This window comes from Podarcis melisellensis, assembly GCF_964234715.1.
Source record: "Podarcis melisellensis genome assembly, chromosome: 6".
Lineage (NCBI taxonomy): Eukaryota > Metazoa > Chordata > Lepidosauria > Squamata > Lacertidae > Podarcis > Podarcis melisellensis.
Window position 1 is genome coordinate 47992221 of NC_138538.1, and position 17652 is coordinate 48009872.

The window sequence follows — 17652 nt, forward strand, 5'->3', positions numbered from 1 at the left end:
ACTTGATCACTTCAAGGACCTCACTTGTGTCGAGGCTGGTGAATGTCAACTGCCAACTGCATTTTCCCTTCTCTTCCAGGCAGCAGAGAAATATCTCTATTACCCCAAATGGGCAATGGGCATCCTTGTCTCACTGATCATCCTGGCCACCCTTCCTCTGCCGGTCGTCTTCATCCTCCGCCAGTTTCACCTGGTGTCAGATGGTTCCAATGCTCTTTCTGTTACTTACAAGAAGGGGCGTATAATGAAGGACATCTCAAACTTAGAAGACAATGATGAGACACGTTTCATCTTGAGTAAAGTACCCAGTGAAACCCCTTCCCCAATGCCTACACATCGTTCTTATCTAGGCCCAGGGAGCACATCCCCAATGGAGATGAGCAGCGTTGCCAATGGACGCTACAGTAGCGGGTACCTTACGGCTACCACTCCCGAATCTGAACTGTGACCGTCAGCCAGCAACCTCCCTCTGTTTGCTGGGTAAAGGAGAGGAGGTCCAGGAGAAGGAACCTCTGCTTTAGAACCCCTTCCCAGAATTTACAGCAGACAGGGACTAGATGATGTCAAGAGAGGGTAGACGTGGGAAGGGGCCTTCTCCAGCTGAAATGCCAGATCCCTCCTCAGTGAATAATAGTAATAAGACATTGCAATAAATTTTTATGGGCATAAGGAAATTTTTAGCCAATTGGCATTGAAAAACACAAATTGCTCCTATATAAGAGGCTGGAAAAGGGGGATTAGTTAAGGCAACAGCCAAAGAAAAGAGCATCATGTTTTCTGGATCTCTCTCCTTGTCCATCCCGTTCCTCTAGTTGGGAAAAGAGATATGCCTCATTCCACTGAGTATGTTTAACCACCACCGTTCATAGCACAAGGAAGATCAATCCTCTTGGTATGGATTCTACCAGGCCACCTGTGGTTTTACACTCTAATAATCTCCAAATAGCACATTCTTGGTCAACACTTCTTGCAAGTCTGGGCCAAGATATATTTTATGTAGGCAGCACATTACAATGCCTGGCGATGCCACGCCATTGCTGATGTTGGATCAAAAACAGTAAGGAACAATGGGATCTCGTTTCAGTGAAGTTTGCATTGGTATGCGTGCTAATGTTACTTGCAGTATTCCTTCACCAAACGTCTGCTCACACAGCGATGCAAATTCAGGTATGTGCCATGTGCATAGGCCAGAATCAGAAAACTGTTCCATCAATGTAAATTTTCTGGAATTTGTGGTGTCACTCCTGATAGCTACATAACTCTGAGCAGGCTGTGACCTCAGCCATTTTATCAAATACACCATCTGACATAAACTTTTTCAGTAGCAGCCATACTCTGCAAGCACTGTGAGTGCATGCTGGAGTCTTTTTGCTGTCAGTTTTGCGACATTAAAAGCACCTTTAAAAATAGTAATAATAATAATAATAAAGGTTCTTACTGAAGAGAGTGCGCAACATCTTTCAAGGTAGTCTAAGTGTGTTGGGTCTGTTGCATTTTCCATCAGATGGTGCAGTCATTGCCTTTTACTCTTGTAACTGTGGCTGTGCATGTGTCACAGTCATCTAGGATGCAGCCGATAACATTTTTAATGAATAGTGATTCAGCTCCATCCAACCTCTGGTTAGTCACATTCAGCTGGTGACTGAACCCTATCTTAAAAGTTTTCTATTATTTTCATTTTAGTAACTAAGAGGTCATGCAGTTTCTGTGTGGGAGTACATACAATGGGATTCTTTAAAAGAATGTTGCTCATATAAGCCACTGAATTTTTAAAAATCTCTTAAAGATTTTTCTCTCTTTCTTCATTTGCAGTTTGAGCAGTCCCCTCTGCACAGTGAGTCTGTGGGAGCGCACATTTTGCCTGCTGGAGAACAGCAGAAGGGCACCGCTGCCACAAACCTGCCCCCGAAATGTCAAAATGCAACAGACCCTTGTGCTGTTGCATATGATATTTATGCTGCCAATGGCTAAATTTGCAGAATCTGCTTCAAGTGCTTTATGGTTAAGGTGATTTGAGAGTATATAGTCACGGTCATTGATCTGTAGAAAGATCCATGGCCAAAAGTTATATTGTTTTCTCCTGCTGGAAGAGTATAAGATGAGGAAAATGGAGCTCTGAGAATCTTTTCATGCTTGCTAACATGGGGGCAGCTTGTCTCATGAGCAGCTCTTTCGTGGCCTTAAGTTAGGGGACATGTCTGGCTCTGGAAGCGCATGCTTGCAGCAGATAGCAGTGGTGGTTCCAGTGACAATTGACTTATCCAACCAGCCGTGCTGTGAAAACCAATTTAAATGGCTACCCACAGATACTATCTCCATGCATTCATTGCAACACAGCCTGAGCTTACAATCCTGTGCTCAGGCATTTGGGAGTAGGGTTGAACAGATTGGTCTACTTCTCATCCATGTCAGCTTTTCATGTGTTTATTCATAAACCAGTTCTATCATGTTTCCATATTAATTTTCAGATTTCTTTTTTTAAAATCCATATGAAAATTAAATGTAAATGTAGATTGAAATACATACCTAGAGTGGCTGGGGAGGCCCAGCCAGATGGGTGAGGTATAAATAATAAATTATTATTATTATTATTATTATTATTATTATTATTATTATTATCTGCATAGTTCATCATAACATATGAATTTTATATATTTATTTGGACTATGTATATATCTACACATAAATATATTTCAAGTGTTTCAAAACATATTCAGTATGAAAATAATGGCTACATGCTACAGCCCAGCTACTGTGATTTACAGTACAGTACTGTAATTTACAGCTAGTGTAAATACTAAATTTATTGGGTATTATGTTACTCCTTTCCCTTTCTCTAGCTGCAAGACCCCTTCCCAAAAGAGGCACTCAGATCCAGTAAGATCCCCATTCAGATGCAAAAGGCATGTTAAACAGAAAGAAAGAAAGGAAGTGAGGACTAACACTAAGTCAAGTTCTGCTGCAGAAAAAAAAATTGTGAATTATGAGTGCCAGAGTCTTTTTTTTTAAACAAAGACAGCAACCACATTTTGGTACATTTTTAGGCCAAGTAGTGAATTGTAAAATTTGGAGAAGTGTGAAATCCAAAGCATAATTGCATTTCAATCCATGTATTAGTCTGGGAGGTGTGAATGAGATCAGTTCACTTAAAATGCAGACTAAACCAAATTCTTCTCCATCCCTACCTTGGTGTAAGCACCACTGAACATAGTGGGAATTCTGAGAAAAAATGTACAGGCTTGCACTTGTAGTGGGAATTTCTCCCCACATCACTGTAGCTCTCCTCGCCCCCTCCAATCAAACAGGCTTGTTGTAGCTCAGGAAACCCCCCAGACCTGGCTGTTCTGTGTTGTGGGCCTTGCTGCACTGGGGCAGTTGCCATAGCAAACAGTTCTGTGTTACCTGACCAGAGCACCTGCTGTCTTTTGCCATTAGCAGTAGCTACTCTCCGCAGAGTCTCAGCTTGCGGAAACTTTTCAGCACTTCTTAGACTCCCAGAACCTAGAGTACAAAAGAAATAGGAAGACATTTAGTGAGGTGGCAATCCCTCCTAGGTCCTGTTGGAACCGAAGGGAATTCGTCATATCAGATGGAAAGCTCCTTGTGTCCTGGTTTGATTTTGCCGCTTCTTCGGCATGCAAAATCTCCCTGCTACTCTTTCCCCACTCTCTGCTTTACCCTCTTAAGGCAGGAGTAACCAATGTGCTGTCGTCCAGGTGTAGCTGCACTCCAACCCCCTCCAGCTCCACTCAGCATGGCATGGCCAATGGTCCAGGAAAATGGGAGTTGTAGTCCGGCAACACTTTAAGGGCATGCCTCCAGATGGCTATGCCTGCTATCGTTCTTCTGATTCAATTCACCGGAAGCCTCTTGCAGCCTCCTTGAATAAATTCCACTCTGTATTATTTGTTTAGTCCCTGTAGAATTTCTCTTGAGTTGCTTCATGCAGACTCTGGGCTTCTGGGGAGCTTAGGTGCTTTGGAAACCAATCCCTTTGCCTGACAATATTTTTTAATAGATGCATCTCTGAACCCCCTAAGCAAAAATTAGCTGAACTCTACATGGCCCTTTGAAAGTGAGGAAATGGAGAGATTGTCAAGTCTGTTTCAGTGTGAGTCAGCAACAGAAGCAAGCGATGAAGCCTAGCTTCCCAACACAACCTTTTCCTCTCTTTGCCTTTATCCCTTTAGCTTAATATAGCTGGAAAGGGTATGGGTATCCTCTTTTTTAAAAAAAACAACAACCCTACATTGAGGCACACCAATAAATGTTAGTGTCTATTTTGTATGGGAATGAAAAATGTCAAGGCTTATTCATTATGGAACAGCAGGTTGTGTTGTCAGGAAAATGCCAGGCATGTGAAAAGGGAGCAGAACACCAGACTGTCTAAAATCCACATTCTCTCTGGTTCCTGAAACAAAGAGCTGCTTTTGGGGGTTTACTGATTATTTGGTTTGCCTGTGCCATTGCATATGCATGCCAGCAGTTCATCGCTTTTTACACGTTGGCAAGACAATGGCCCTCTTTCTGTTCTCTGTTCTGATTTGGCTTCACTCTGGTTTGTTTTAGTTTGGTCTGCTTTTTAAAGCAGGAATATCCTGATTTGCACTTCCTAGATGAATACATAGATTTGGGTGCAGCCATCCTTTTGCACTTCTCTGGATTTTGTGATTTTTACACTCAAAATGTACAAATACGTAAAATGCATATTTTAGATTAGAATGTGTATGAAATTTGTGCACTGTGAAAAAAGACATTTAAAAATAATGTTGATTTTTCTGGGGTTTTTTTTTTTAAATAACCACTGATTGCTGCAAAAACATAAAGGAACAGACTTATGAATGAACACATGCAAAGCTGATCAATCCATCCCTAGTGCCAGTGGGTGGCAGTGTTTTGCTACGTCCAACCTCAAGGTTGCTCCACACATTTGAGGCTCCCTTGTTTTCTCTGTACAGTTTTGCATGCAGGTACACGGCCAAAGGATGTGAATTAAGCAGTACGCAGTAGCATGTTTGCAGGATAAGTGCAGCACTTCCCCAGGCCCCACCCTGCAATTATGGGAATTGTTCAAAGCCTCTTCATGTACTGCTGGTTTACACTAATATTTCCCCACACAATGGTGTGATCCTGTAAAGAAAACACATGGAGACCTTGAATATGTGACATGACCCAAAAGCATTTAAATTGCAGGGAAGACAGAATGGTGGTAACTTGTAAGGCACAGTGTGCTTTTTTTAACCTAATGACAGCTGGACACACTCTTTTGGAGATCATGACAGACTGCCAGCTCTGCGTTGCTTTTTCCTTAATCCTAAACACATTGCTAAGGAAATAAGCCCCATCAATTCCAATGATACTTCTTTCCACCATCAGAATGCTGGTTGTAAAGGTGTAGTGAATGCCTATTGCAGGACTTGGATTACACAAATTGCAAGGGGTTCAGAGGAGACCCAGCCCATTACCTTTTGTGATGGTTGCTGTTTATAGAAGGTTAGGGTGTGTGGTTTGACTAAAACTGAGGAGCATGTCAATATAATTGATTTGATCAAGGCTCGGCAGAGACTTGCCCCGACACCATCTTCGTCAGTCAGAAACAGAGAATAAATGAGCTTTGAATCTGAGCAAAGAAATGGAACATTGTCCCCAACACAATGCCTATCTTGTGATGGGATTTTGAGGCCTTATGTTTTTGGTTGAAGAGGAGGCTTTGGCCTTCCACTTACTGTGTGGTGGTGGTGGCAACTTTGGAGTTGTGACCAAGGAGGGGTGTAGCTGAAAGAATTGCAATCTAGAAGTTTCCTTCTTTTGTGTTTCTTCCTTTTGTGTGTCTTTCTCTGGCCCCCGTTGGCATTCATCTGTCTTGAGAGGCAATGAAAGAGCGCACCATTGTGGGTAAAGCCAAACCGTTGGAGGGTTACAGCACCTGCTGTGCCTGAACAGATATGAGAGAGACTTGTTTTATTGCAGTTGGGGCAAATGAAGGCATCCAATTTCGCTGTTGCAGATGCACCATGGCGTTTCCTTGTTTCCTACCTTACAAATATGGTTAATTGAGCTCAGGAGGTGGCTACTGTAGCCTAGTGGGGAACTATGGAAATCAGCTTTAGAAGGTCTGCTGATGAGCTGTTACATAATTAGCCCCCATAGGAAGTCCATTACTAGTTCCATTGTTCTCTTTCCCAGCCTATACTCTTTCTTCCTCTTCTTCCAATGTTATCTCCTTTAGAATGGAGGTTGCTAGGGACTTGCAAACCTCTTCATCTATATGTATTTCTGTTGCTGTGCATTCTCAGCTTATTCACATTGGCACATTATCTCCCAAGTTCCATAGGACAGACTAGAACCAATGTAAACCAGTGCACCTCCACTGGAGTGAGTAGTTCGGATGCTCAGGTGAAGCAGATCTGTGCCATGTTGCTATGGATCTTGGCCACCATTTGAGTGGGCCATGCCTCTGGTTCTGAGGTGGGTCCATTGCATTTCCTTCTCTTATCCTGTGGCGTAATGCCAGCAGCAATGGGAAGAAAAAGAAACACTATAGTATATGTGTGTATATATATAGAATAACCTATAGTTTCTATTTCTATTGTATATTTATTCTGTAAATGTTGGTGTAAATTCTGTTAAATGACAAAGCATATTCCAAAGTGATCCGTGAACTATTTTCATTCTCAGTGCTGTACAGATCTATTTTACTGTATATTTGATATATTTATAATTTTTTAGTGTACGACTGGTGACCACACCCTGCTGAGCTGCCCACTTGGGGGGTGGGGTGGGTGGGGAGAGCACAGAAGGGCACTGCCTTCATTATTTCTGTGGAAATATAACAGTATTACATTGTGGCATTTTGCTAGGCGTTAGAATTGAGAAGTGGTGGGATTAAATGTTAGATGCCTTGAGCAGTTGCTCCATTGAGTCTCCTTGTGTTAGGGCTTGTAACTGCTGTTGTGTGTGTGTGTGTGTTTTATTAGGGTTAGCTCTAACTATAACGCAGTCACTTTCAAAGCCATTCCATAGCTTTATGTTATGATGGATGTTCTCAGTAGATGACCATGCCTTGAGGGTGTCCAAAATTTATGGCTCATTCCTGTCAGGGATAAAACAGGCACACTACATGCTTTTGTGACCATGTCCAGGCTATATTTCATAATTACAAGAATGAGCCAGAAATTATGATCACTGTTGAACTGAAGTACAGAAATGGGTGGTGTTAGATGGGGCGCTTCTGAAGTCAAATTTGACCTTCCTCTTCAGTGTGGGGAGGGCCAAGTGGCCTTTATATAGATATACACACCTGTTGTTTGCATGACCCAACTTTGCTAAATAGTAGCCATCATATGATGACAGATCAGTTGAGAATATTCTCAGAAAAAAATAATAATCCTGATCTGTCATTGAGCTGGCCCCTTTAGTTGATACCTGATCCGACCACTTAGGATATCTAGTTTCTTATAGCACACACTACAACTTCCAGAAAGCACAAAAGCCCAGATGGGAAAAAGCAATATTCCAGTGGCCCTTCCATTCAATGCCCCTGGAATGTATCCCATAGTTCTAGTATTTTCACTCTAAGTACTCAGGAGCTATTGAGTGAATCCACTTGGTAGGGGTCCTTTTCTTTTACACATTCATTCTATGTATCCTGATCCTTTAGGCACAATCAGGTCATACCAGGTTTCTGCCTTTTGGTGTAGCCACATAAATACTGAAGTTGCTGAAATGTTTACCCTATGGAGGAATGCCAGTCATACCCAGCACACTAGTTTTATATGTTTAACTTGGCTAACAGCCTCCAGACAATAGCACAGGCAACAGAGGAAATTTACATTCCAATCCAGAAAATGAAGTCTCTATGTAGTACCAAGTTCCACATGCAGGTTTAATTCTTTGGATCAAGATCTGTGGGCATAAACTGGCTGCATCTAAATGTGAGTGCCATCAGTTTGTGCTGTGTTGCTTTTGGTTTGATACAGATCCAGGTGTGCATCCCCACCTGCAATGCAAATCAGTCAGATCAGAGCTTGATGGACTTCAGACACCCTTGCTGCTTGACAATATACGCCTTTTTATCTTGTCATGAGAAGGGCTTGAAGCCAAAGCCTTCCGATTTTAACCACGACGCCTCTGTTGCTTTAGCTAAAGAGTGGAACAGGTGAGCTTTTTAAGAGTACAGGGAATGTAGTTGCCAATGAAATCTGAAAGCATAAATCCATAGATATGGCTGGTTTATCATGTGGGGAAGTAAAACAATGAATTGACTGTAGATGGAGTAAATAGTCTTATATTAACAGTCCAGTCCTATGCAGAGTTAAATGTGCTTCGTTTTGCATAGGTTCAGCCTGCACATTGACCACATGGTGGGTTCATCCTGTAGCAATGACAAATTGAGTAGACTTGGCCACATCGGAAAAGAGCCCAACGTTCTTAGTCCTTGGGTATCATCCATTGGAGCTTGGCTGAGCTCGCCAGTGTTTTCTACCTTAAATTACCAATACCTGGCATTCCAGGAGTTGAGGGAAATGCTAATCATTTACCCAATAAGGCCGCTCTGGGTTAACTTTACTCTTACCAGCTGATAGTTTTCACGTTGCCTCAAAACTGCTTAATAAACCTTGGCAACCCCATCCTCCATCACCTTTAGATCAAACTGCCTGTAACATAATGAGCTGCAGTTTTAATCAAATATTTAGCTAAAATAAAATAAGGTAGCTGCTAATGCAACAGGGAATCAGGTTCCTGACCCTGCACTCTTAACCAATTGTCCCCCCTTCCCCTGATCTCTTACAGGGACAAGCTTTTTCTAAATGATCAACTATTACTCGATCTTCTTGCTAGAGCCATGTCTTTTAGATTTTTAAAGTAGCAGTGGGTCCAACAGGTAGCCATGAGGGATGTCAGCACAAGACAGGAACTCTGAATCCTTCACTCTGCTGTGAAAGGATTCTTAGCTCCAGCTGTGGAGCATCCCCTTCACCGCAGCACAGTGGCATCACATTGGTGTACTTGACATAGCAGGTCTATGCAGAACCACTCAGAGATCTGTTCCAAAAGAAGACCCCCCCAATGAGATGTTGTCTTGTTCTGGGAAAACACTGTGCTATCGATACCTTGGCAGAATGGCGGAGGTTTCCCAGAATCCACTGTGGAGGTTGTTTGGCAACCAAAGGCCCGATTCAGCAGTGGAATACAAATATCCATTGACTTCATAGCAAGCCCCAAGAGGTAGATGCAAGTAGTATTGTTAGCCCGAAGACAACTCGGGTGTCCTGGGGGAAAGAGGCAACGAGAGGGTGCACTTGAGCCTAGCATCCAGTGCCTGACAGGCTGGCCTCAATAGCTGGGCCCTAAATCCCTAACTGGGATGCCTCTAACTGCAGTGAGGAAAGCAGAACTTGGAGCAGGTGTGGTGGCGCTGGCGAGTTTTCTAAACTTTCATGCAATGAAAAACGTGGGAAGTACATGTCTCTGATGAAACTTTGCTGTAGAAATAAAAACAGCAGCACAGATTGTAGTGATTTGTCTCATATACAGTGTAGTCAGTGTAAGCACCATATGCACCCTGTGTCAGCGGGAGAATTCTGTTGTATGGGAGAAATACTGTAACAACTCCACAGCAGCCTGCAATTAAAAGAGTTTCTTCTTTATTACCATGCAATGTCTCCTGGGTCTCCTTTTTTGCTTGTACATAATGCCAGGTCATTGGGGAGCACTTGTCGTTAAGCTCTTGAGGAAAGAAGGGTATGGCCCGGTGCACAACTCTTAACTCACAAAGAAATCCTTTATTCCGATCACACCAGGACTGGAGAGATGGTGCTGCTACATCAACAGAACAGCTGTAGTATCCAGTGCATACAAGACCAAGGGGGTAGGGGTGGGGGGGGACACACAACCAGAAAATGTAAAAAAAAAAAAATGGCTCCATCAGTGTCCAGAAATTGTGGATTATGCTTGTAATTTTTGTTTGTTTATTTTATTTATTTATTTATTGAATTTATATGCCATCCTATACCCAGGGGTCTCAGGGTGTTTCACAGAATAAAATCAAGATATAAAACCACAAAATACATAATAAAAATAAAAACAACAACCCAATAGCCTCCCCCCCCCCAGCACATTTTAAAAGGGCATAAGATGTAAATCAGATCAACCAAATGCCTGCTTAAAAAGGGATGTTTTTGCCTGGTGCCTCAAGGTGTTTAATGAAGACTGCAGGCAAAATTCCCTGGAGAGGGCATTCCACAGATGGGGAGCCACTGCAGAGAAGGCCCGTTCTCGTGTTGCCGAGGACGAGGCACATGAAGGAGGGCCTCAGAGGATGATCTCAGGGTCCAGGTAGGTTCATATGGAAAGAGGCGGTCCTTGACGTACTGCAGTCCTGAGCCATTTAAGGCTTTGTAGGCCAAAACCAGCACTTTGAATTGGGCCCGGAAACTAATTGGTAGCCAGTGCAGTCAGACCAGTATTAGTGTAATACGCTCAAATTTGTATTATTAATTTTGTATCCCTGCCTTCGCCCCACAGGAGCCCAGGGTGGCAAGCATCAAGAGTTAAAAACAGTACAATTTAAAATAAAACACATTTAAAACACTTTAAAATGTTTTTTTAAAAACAGAAAGAACTTTAAAAACAACTTTAAAAAACAAAAAGCACTTTAAAAACATTTAGAACTTCTAAAAACATTTAAAACCAATACACTCGGTTATTAATGTTATAGTTGCCATGGCCAGTATCTATTACCCATCCTGGGTAAACAGGTATATTTTTAGATTTCTCCTGCAAGTCAATAATGAGGGAGACAGGAAGACCTATCCAGGGTGGGCATTCCACAAATGGGTCACCACCAACAAGAAGGACCTGTACACACCAACTGGAAAGGAGCCGCTGGACTCACATGCTGCCCAAACTTAGAGGGAGCCAGTGAACTCATGACAATGGGGGCACGTGCCCAGCACACTGCCTACATTGCAACACACAGCAGCATAGCACTGACAGTTCTTCTGTCCCAGCAGCATATCCAGGTAAGAGCCCATTTCTGCCTATCCCAGATGTTCCTACAGGTAAAGGGCATCCTCTTGTTCTGGCAAAGACAACAGTGGTGTAAAATGCTAATTGATAAAAAGCCACTGTTCAATACCCAGTGTTGGGAAGTAGGGTTGCCACTGATTTCAGAATGTAAAATTTCCTAACTGCCCCACTGCTCCAGGGAAACATGCCTAGGCTCCAGGTGCGCAGGCTGATTTCTGCATGCACATCCATCACTTACAGTGTCAAGCCACAGGAAAATATTTTCCTGCCAAGTTGTTTCTAATGTGGAACATATTGTGGTCATGTTATTAGGTTTAAAATGCCGAGAACAGGGATTTATTTAATTTCTGATTGATTCTACAGAAATTGTCGGAAGAGTTCTGCACTAACAGCAGCCTCGTCCCTGGGATTGGTGAAAGAAATGACATCACTGTGGTGTTGGTATAAGCACAAGATGTCTCCCTGCTCCATGGGAACTGGCCAAAGCTCCTCTAATCTTGTTGATTTCCTCCCTTTCCAATACGTTGGCATTTTTGTTACTTTGGCACAAAAACCCTACATTGTGTACCAGAAGAGAGCCAAATGTTTTTTACTATGACAATCTGATGTGGTTTCTGAAGGATTTCAGGATAATATTACCCCGTTACTTTAGGAACAGATAATCTTTGCCTTAACAGCTGTTAACCAGCATAGCTCAATTGACTTTCACAATTCCAAAATTCAGCATCTTTGAGGGTGGGTCATGGTGAGAACTGTTTACTACTATTCACTGTCTCCTTACTGGCAAACAGAACATGCAAAGTGGGGAAAGGGAAGGTACTTGCTTCCAGGCCCAAGGCTGTCTCTTTAAGGACTTCACTTCTCAGCGGAGTGGGTATGGAACTGGACCTAAAAGGATATAGAAGGCATAAATCAGAGCTAGGACTCCATCATGCACAGTGATCTGTCCATGGTCCTGCAAAGCTTTGTGCTTCTATTCCTGGGCAAAAGGTGAGCCCTAAACCAGGCATAGGCAAACTCTGGCCCTCCAGATAATTTGGGACTACAATTCCCATCATCCCTAGCTAACAGGACCAGTGGTCAGGGATGATGGGAATTGTAGTCCCAAACATCTGGAGGGCCTGAGTTTGCCTTTGCCTGCCCTAAACCATTTCTCTCTCAATTCATCATTCCATCTGCAGGTGATGAATTGGGAGGGTGGGGGGTGGGCCTTTTTTTTTTTTAATTTGAAGGGGGTTGCAATTTGGGTCCTAAAATACCTCCCAAATAGTTTTCTTGGGGGGGGCTTGAAATTTTAGTGGGGGCAGTTCTTATCCTTCCTGCTCTTTTCTTTCCAGTTCCTTCCTGCTTTTCTTTAACTTTGTCTAAAATTGCCTCCGTGTTGGCTGCTGCCATAGCACACGGGTGGTCGTCAGAACATTGCTGCTACACTATCAAAGTTATTAAAATCTTACAGAAAAGAAGAAAACAGTTCAAAAGAGGCAGGAGGAACATCCCACTACAATTGTAAGCTCCTCCCCATAATCTTTAACTCCCTCCGTTTTAGTCTAGCTTAAGAGCTTTGGTCACAATGACACCCCAAATTTGGATGAACCCCTCAAGCTCACCCCACACATACACATGCAAAACCAATCCTACTCTGGACCTGTATTGGTTCTTGCTATCACCCTGACATTGGGGTGCATCCCTCATCCCGCCCTCCACTTCCCTGTCCATAATCTCTGCTGCCTTGGTACAGGGTAATTATCAAGGCATTATCCTTGCTTTATGTTGATAGCGGAGTACAATGCCTTGGCAGCCCAAATAAAGCAGAGCAGCACCACTAATAATTAGTCAGAAATGAGAGATAATTTGATAAAGACTTACTTTGGAATCTTCCCAATTACACCGGCTCCCTTTTAATGTTTCATGCTTTTGTTGCTGCTTCTAGAGATTAGCCAATTAGTTAACCATGGTATTTGGGGTAGAAAATCTATGGCTAATCCTTTCATCATACCAAAGATTTCTGCCTTAATTATAACAGTGTTACAGGCTGGCACTTTCTTTAGTTTTGGGGCTGAGCTCTGCACCCTTAACAGCAGACAGCAATGGCTGATGAAGCATCATTCCAAATGTGCAAACAGTGAGCATAACTGCAGTTCTAAATGCAGAGACTGTGCCTGGCTGGATTGCTAGTCCTTGCTCTGCTAATTTAATTCCTTCCATTTACCAGGCTCCTTTGGCTCAGGCAGAACTAAGTGGAACCTTTCCCCCATAATACAGTTCTGAGCTGCTCTTTATGACTTAATTACAATCTTTTTTAAAAAGGAAAAAAAACCCTACTTTCTTTTGGTGATGGAAATAAGCCCAAAGTATGAGGCAATCTGGGCTAGGGAATTGCACTTAGGTAGGGAGGTACTCAGCGGGGAGAAGCAAAAAGGGCTCTCTGGGAAATCCAAATATAATCTTATAGATGATAAACCCCACCTCCCATCATCTTTGAGCATTGGCCATGCTTGCTGGGGCTGATGGGAGCTGGAGTCCAACTACATCTGGAGGACCACAGGTCCTCTATCCCCGGTCAACTTTATACCTGACCAGTGGCGTAGCGTGGGGCTGCAGGGGGGCCGGCCGCACCGGGCGCAACATCTGGGGGTTAGGGTTAGGGGGCGCAAATCCGTGGATTAGGGGGCGCAAATCCATGGATTAGGGGGCGCAAATCCACGGGTTAGGGGGCGCAATTACTTGCCTTGCCCCGGGTGCTGACAACCCACGCTACGCCACTGTACCTGACTGAGCATTAATTAATGCATAGATGTCACAGAAATAAGCCCATTTGCTTTAAAACAACAAGGTGATAGACCTCAGTTGATAACATTGCTAGAGCTACTACAATTTTCAGAAACACACACAAAATATACTCTCAAAATATACAGTTTTTGGGGTGCAATATAATGTTGAATACATCCAACAGCAAGCTACTAGCCACAATTGCTCTGCTCTGCTTCCACAACTGGAGGAGGAAGTATACTTCTGAATACCAGTTGCTGAAAACTGCAAGAGGGGAGAGGGCTCTTATGCTCAGATCCTGCTTGTGGGTTTCACACAGGCATCTGGTTGGCCATTGTGAGAACATGATGCTGGACTGGATGAGCCATTGGCCTGCTCCAGCAGGCTCCTCTTATGTCCTTGTGTTTTACTCTAAATAATTTACCCCATCTCTGAAACTCATTATCTCTAAAAGATGAAACTTCAAATTTCCAGCAAGGCTTCCTAGAGACGTCTGAGCTGGGTGGGAGGGATATTTACCTGGAAGAAAGGCTCAGTTTTATACATGAAGCAGAATTTCCACTATGCACCATAAGGAGCAAGTAGGCAGAGAGAAGTTTTTCTCCCTCTCTCATAATACTATTGAAGCTGAACGTTGAAAAGATTCAGGATAGAGAAAAGAAAGTACTTACTCATGCAGCACACAGTTAAACAATGGCATTTGCTCCCACAAGGAGGAGCGGTGGCCACCAGAGTAGATGTCTTTAACACAGAATCTGAGAAATTAATGGAGGATAAGACTAGCAGTGGCTACTAGCCATGATGGTTATGTTCTGCCTCCACTGTCGGATGCATATGCATTAGAATACCAATTGCAGGGGATGGTAAGTAGGGAGAGTGCTGTTCCATTTGTGTCCTGCTTGCAGGTTTCCTAAAGGCATCTGGTTGGTCACTGGAACAACAGAATGCTAGACTAGATGGGACTCTGGCCTGACCCAGCAGAACTGAGGTTCTTATGAGGGCTGTGTGTGCTCAGCATCCTGCCCAGGCAGCTGGGTGGATACTGTGCCATGTGGTCTCTCCTTCCTTCCCTTTTTGTGTGCTGCCCTATGCTGGGGAGGAGAATAAGGGGATTTGAACCCATTCCTGTATCCCTGCCTGGAGACTGGCAGTTGAGGGTCATTGCTGCCTGCAGAGGCAGAGCTAGGTACTCTGGCACCAGGAGCGACGTGTACCCGGGGGGCAGGGCTAGCCGCTCGTGGGGGTGGGGCAAGCATCCCAGGGGGGCGGGGTGAGCATCTTGGGGGTGTGGGGCTTGCGCCTGCCCACTGTGAGCCTCTCGGGAGGTGCACTGCCCGCCATGAGCACAGCAATGTCTTTTTTTAAAAAATAATTTTTATTAATTTCCACAACAACAAAAAAGACAAAACACACCACATAAAGAAAAAACAACAACAACAAAAAACAATACAAATACAAATAAAACATGACTTCCCCATACCTCCCTTTCACTGCATTCTTATTTAAAAAAGATATTCCCTTAGCAACCCTTCAGTCAAATTCTTATAGAGTCTCTTAGAGTTTACTTAGCGTTCTTATTTACAGCTGTGATTCTCTGTTTCATACCCCTTGGCATCTTAACAGTCCACAATTTTACAACAGTTTTTAAGATATACTTTAAATTTTTTCCAGTCCTCTTCCACTGTCTCTTTCCTCTGGTCACGGATTCTGCTAGTCATCTCTGCCAGTCCCATAAAGTCAATCACCTTTGTCTGCCACTCTTCCAGAGTAGGTAGTTCTTGCGAGCACAGCAATGTCACCCCCCCTCAGAGCTGGCCCCTGGGGCAGGCCCCACCTGCCTTGCTCTGCCTCTGGTTGCCTGAGCTGCTGGGACTGGTGAATTGGGGATGCTCTGGCATCATTGTGGATGTTGTGATGTACCCCATCATTGTGAGTTTATTGGTCCTCTCTTTGTGTGGGTTGTATGCAGGCATCATCACTAGCAAAGTTCCTAATTGGTGGGTTTTGGCAGTATTTGCAGGGATGGGGGCACCTGTTGTTTTCACACCATTTTTGGATGGTGTGTGTGTGTGTGTGTGTTGCATGTTTTCTCCAGCTGAGCCCAGCAGCTGTTCTGCCAATGTAGCAGCAGTGCGTCTCTCCCCACCCAGCATAATTGGTGTATAGAATTTTTCTGTTTAAGTGATTTTTCTTTTCTCTATGTCTGCAGCTTGCACATAATTATAAATCTTACATCAACTCAAGTGCCCATTAGATTTAAATAGAGGAAACGCTTTTCTAGTCCACATTAACAACACACACAGTGGTACACAAATAATATAAGAGAAGACACACTCTTATTCTTGCCAGCAGGGGAACAGTCAATGGTAATAACAGCTACAGTTGGATCAGAGTCTAGGCACATTGGCCTAGGGAGCTTCCAGACTGTTGCTGTTTTTGAGTGGGATTCAAACACGTGCTGGCAAACTCAGGTTGCATGATCACAGCTAACTGGGGGTTGGTTTGCACAACAAACCCACTTCTCTCCCCCAAAGATTGGACTACATGCAAATAATGAAGTGACAGGGAAATATACTGGAAAGTGTATTTAACCTCCCTGAAAACAAATCAGAACAAATGCTCGTTAGATAGCCAGCCACTGTCTAACCTTCCTGTAAACAAATCAGAATGAATGCTCAACAAACATGTCACCTTAGAGACAAATTTTGCTGAGTCCAATGGGGCTTCCCTGAGTAATTTTGCATAATAGGGTTATGCTGCACAAGGCCTTTTCAGCATCAAAGTTTTGCTTTGCTATGTAGATAATGCATGCCCACTTAAAGACTATATCGTGGGTGAGCAGATCAGGATCTACTGATAGATTTCTGGGTGGTTTGCAGTAGATTGGCAAGAGGTTCTGACCTTCAAGTGTTTAACTACAGCCAGAACAAAACTATTCATTCCACCTAATTTTAGCTGCTGAATCAGGTGGGGTGTGGAGTGGGGTTGTGTGAAAGCCAGAGAGCTCAGTTCTTTTCTGGTTCTGGAAATGAATCCCTAGGTTCATAATGTGCTCAGAGGCACCCTATTCTTTTAATGCTAACTGCCTGTCTTTTGCACCTGACTCTAGATGTCAGATCTTGGGGTTCTATTGGAAGAACAAAGTAGATCTCTCAAGCCTGAAGTCTGCCCACCCTTTCCCTATATCCAACTCCCAGGCTTGAAAGCAACAGAGACTGGTGAATTGGCCAAGGGCGCTTTGCATACAAGATTGATACTGTCTCCAAACTGTCATTATTGTGGGGGAGGGATTCAAGTGCACATTGCTACTTTAAGTTTGCACAGCTGAAGTGCATTAAAGGGGTTCCATAGTGCAACAAATCTTTAAAAACGAATCGGTTATTACTATTATTTTGCAGTTTGGGAAATGCATTGAAAAGCATGGGATGAATGAATGACTAACTAACAGGAAGACGTGGGAACACCCTGCAAGCAAATCAGGGTGGATGCTCATTGTCCTATAACTGCCCCACAAACAAATCAGAACAAACTCTCAAGAAAGACCAGAAAGAATCGAACGTCCCCATGATTTTTGTACAAGCAAATGACTGACTGTTCAATAAACAGCTCGTCCAGAGGGGCCCAGTGTCATAGATACAGAGGAAGCAACCTTATAACCGAGTCAGACTATTGATCCATCTAGTACAGCCTTGTCTACACGGCTTGGTTAACGGATCTCTAGGATTTCGGACTGAAGACTTTCCAAACTCCCCACCCAGATAGACCAGGGATTGAAACTGGGACCTCTAGGCACTTAGACTTTGCTTTCACGTGCCATCCTGGGAGCTGCGGGTGGAAAGCTGGGACGCCCCA

The 17652-nt window shown here is 43.5% G+C and overlaps 1 protein-coding gene and 1 long non-coding RNA gene across 2 annotated transcripts in view; one reads left to right on the top strand and one right to left on the bottom strand.

Annotated features, from left to right (window-relative positions):
- SLC6A17 (solute carrier family 6 member 17) overlaps positions 1 to 9661 on the top strand; it is a 35321-nt gene extending 25660 nt beyond the window's left edge. The window contains exon 12 of the mRNA XM_081914730.1: positions 80 to 9661. Within this exon, the coding sequence (XP_081770856.1) occupies positions 80 to 448 (369 nt within the window). The 3' untranslated portion in view covers positions 449 to 9661. The remainder of the gene's footprint in view (positions 1 to 79) is intronic.
- A 2648-nt stretch (positions 9662 to 12309) lies between these two features.
- On the bottom strand, positions 12310 to 15150 carry LOC309372529. The gene is made up of 2 exons (XR_014169547.1): positions 13800 to 15150; positions 12310 to 13603 (listed from the first exon to the last, which is right to left on the bottom strand). It is a non-coding gene; the product is annotated as an uncharacterized lncRNA (long non-coding RNA).
- Positions 15151 to 17652: the final 2502 nt, after the last annotated feature.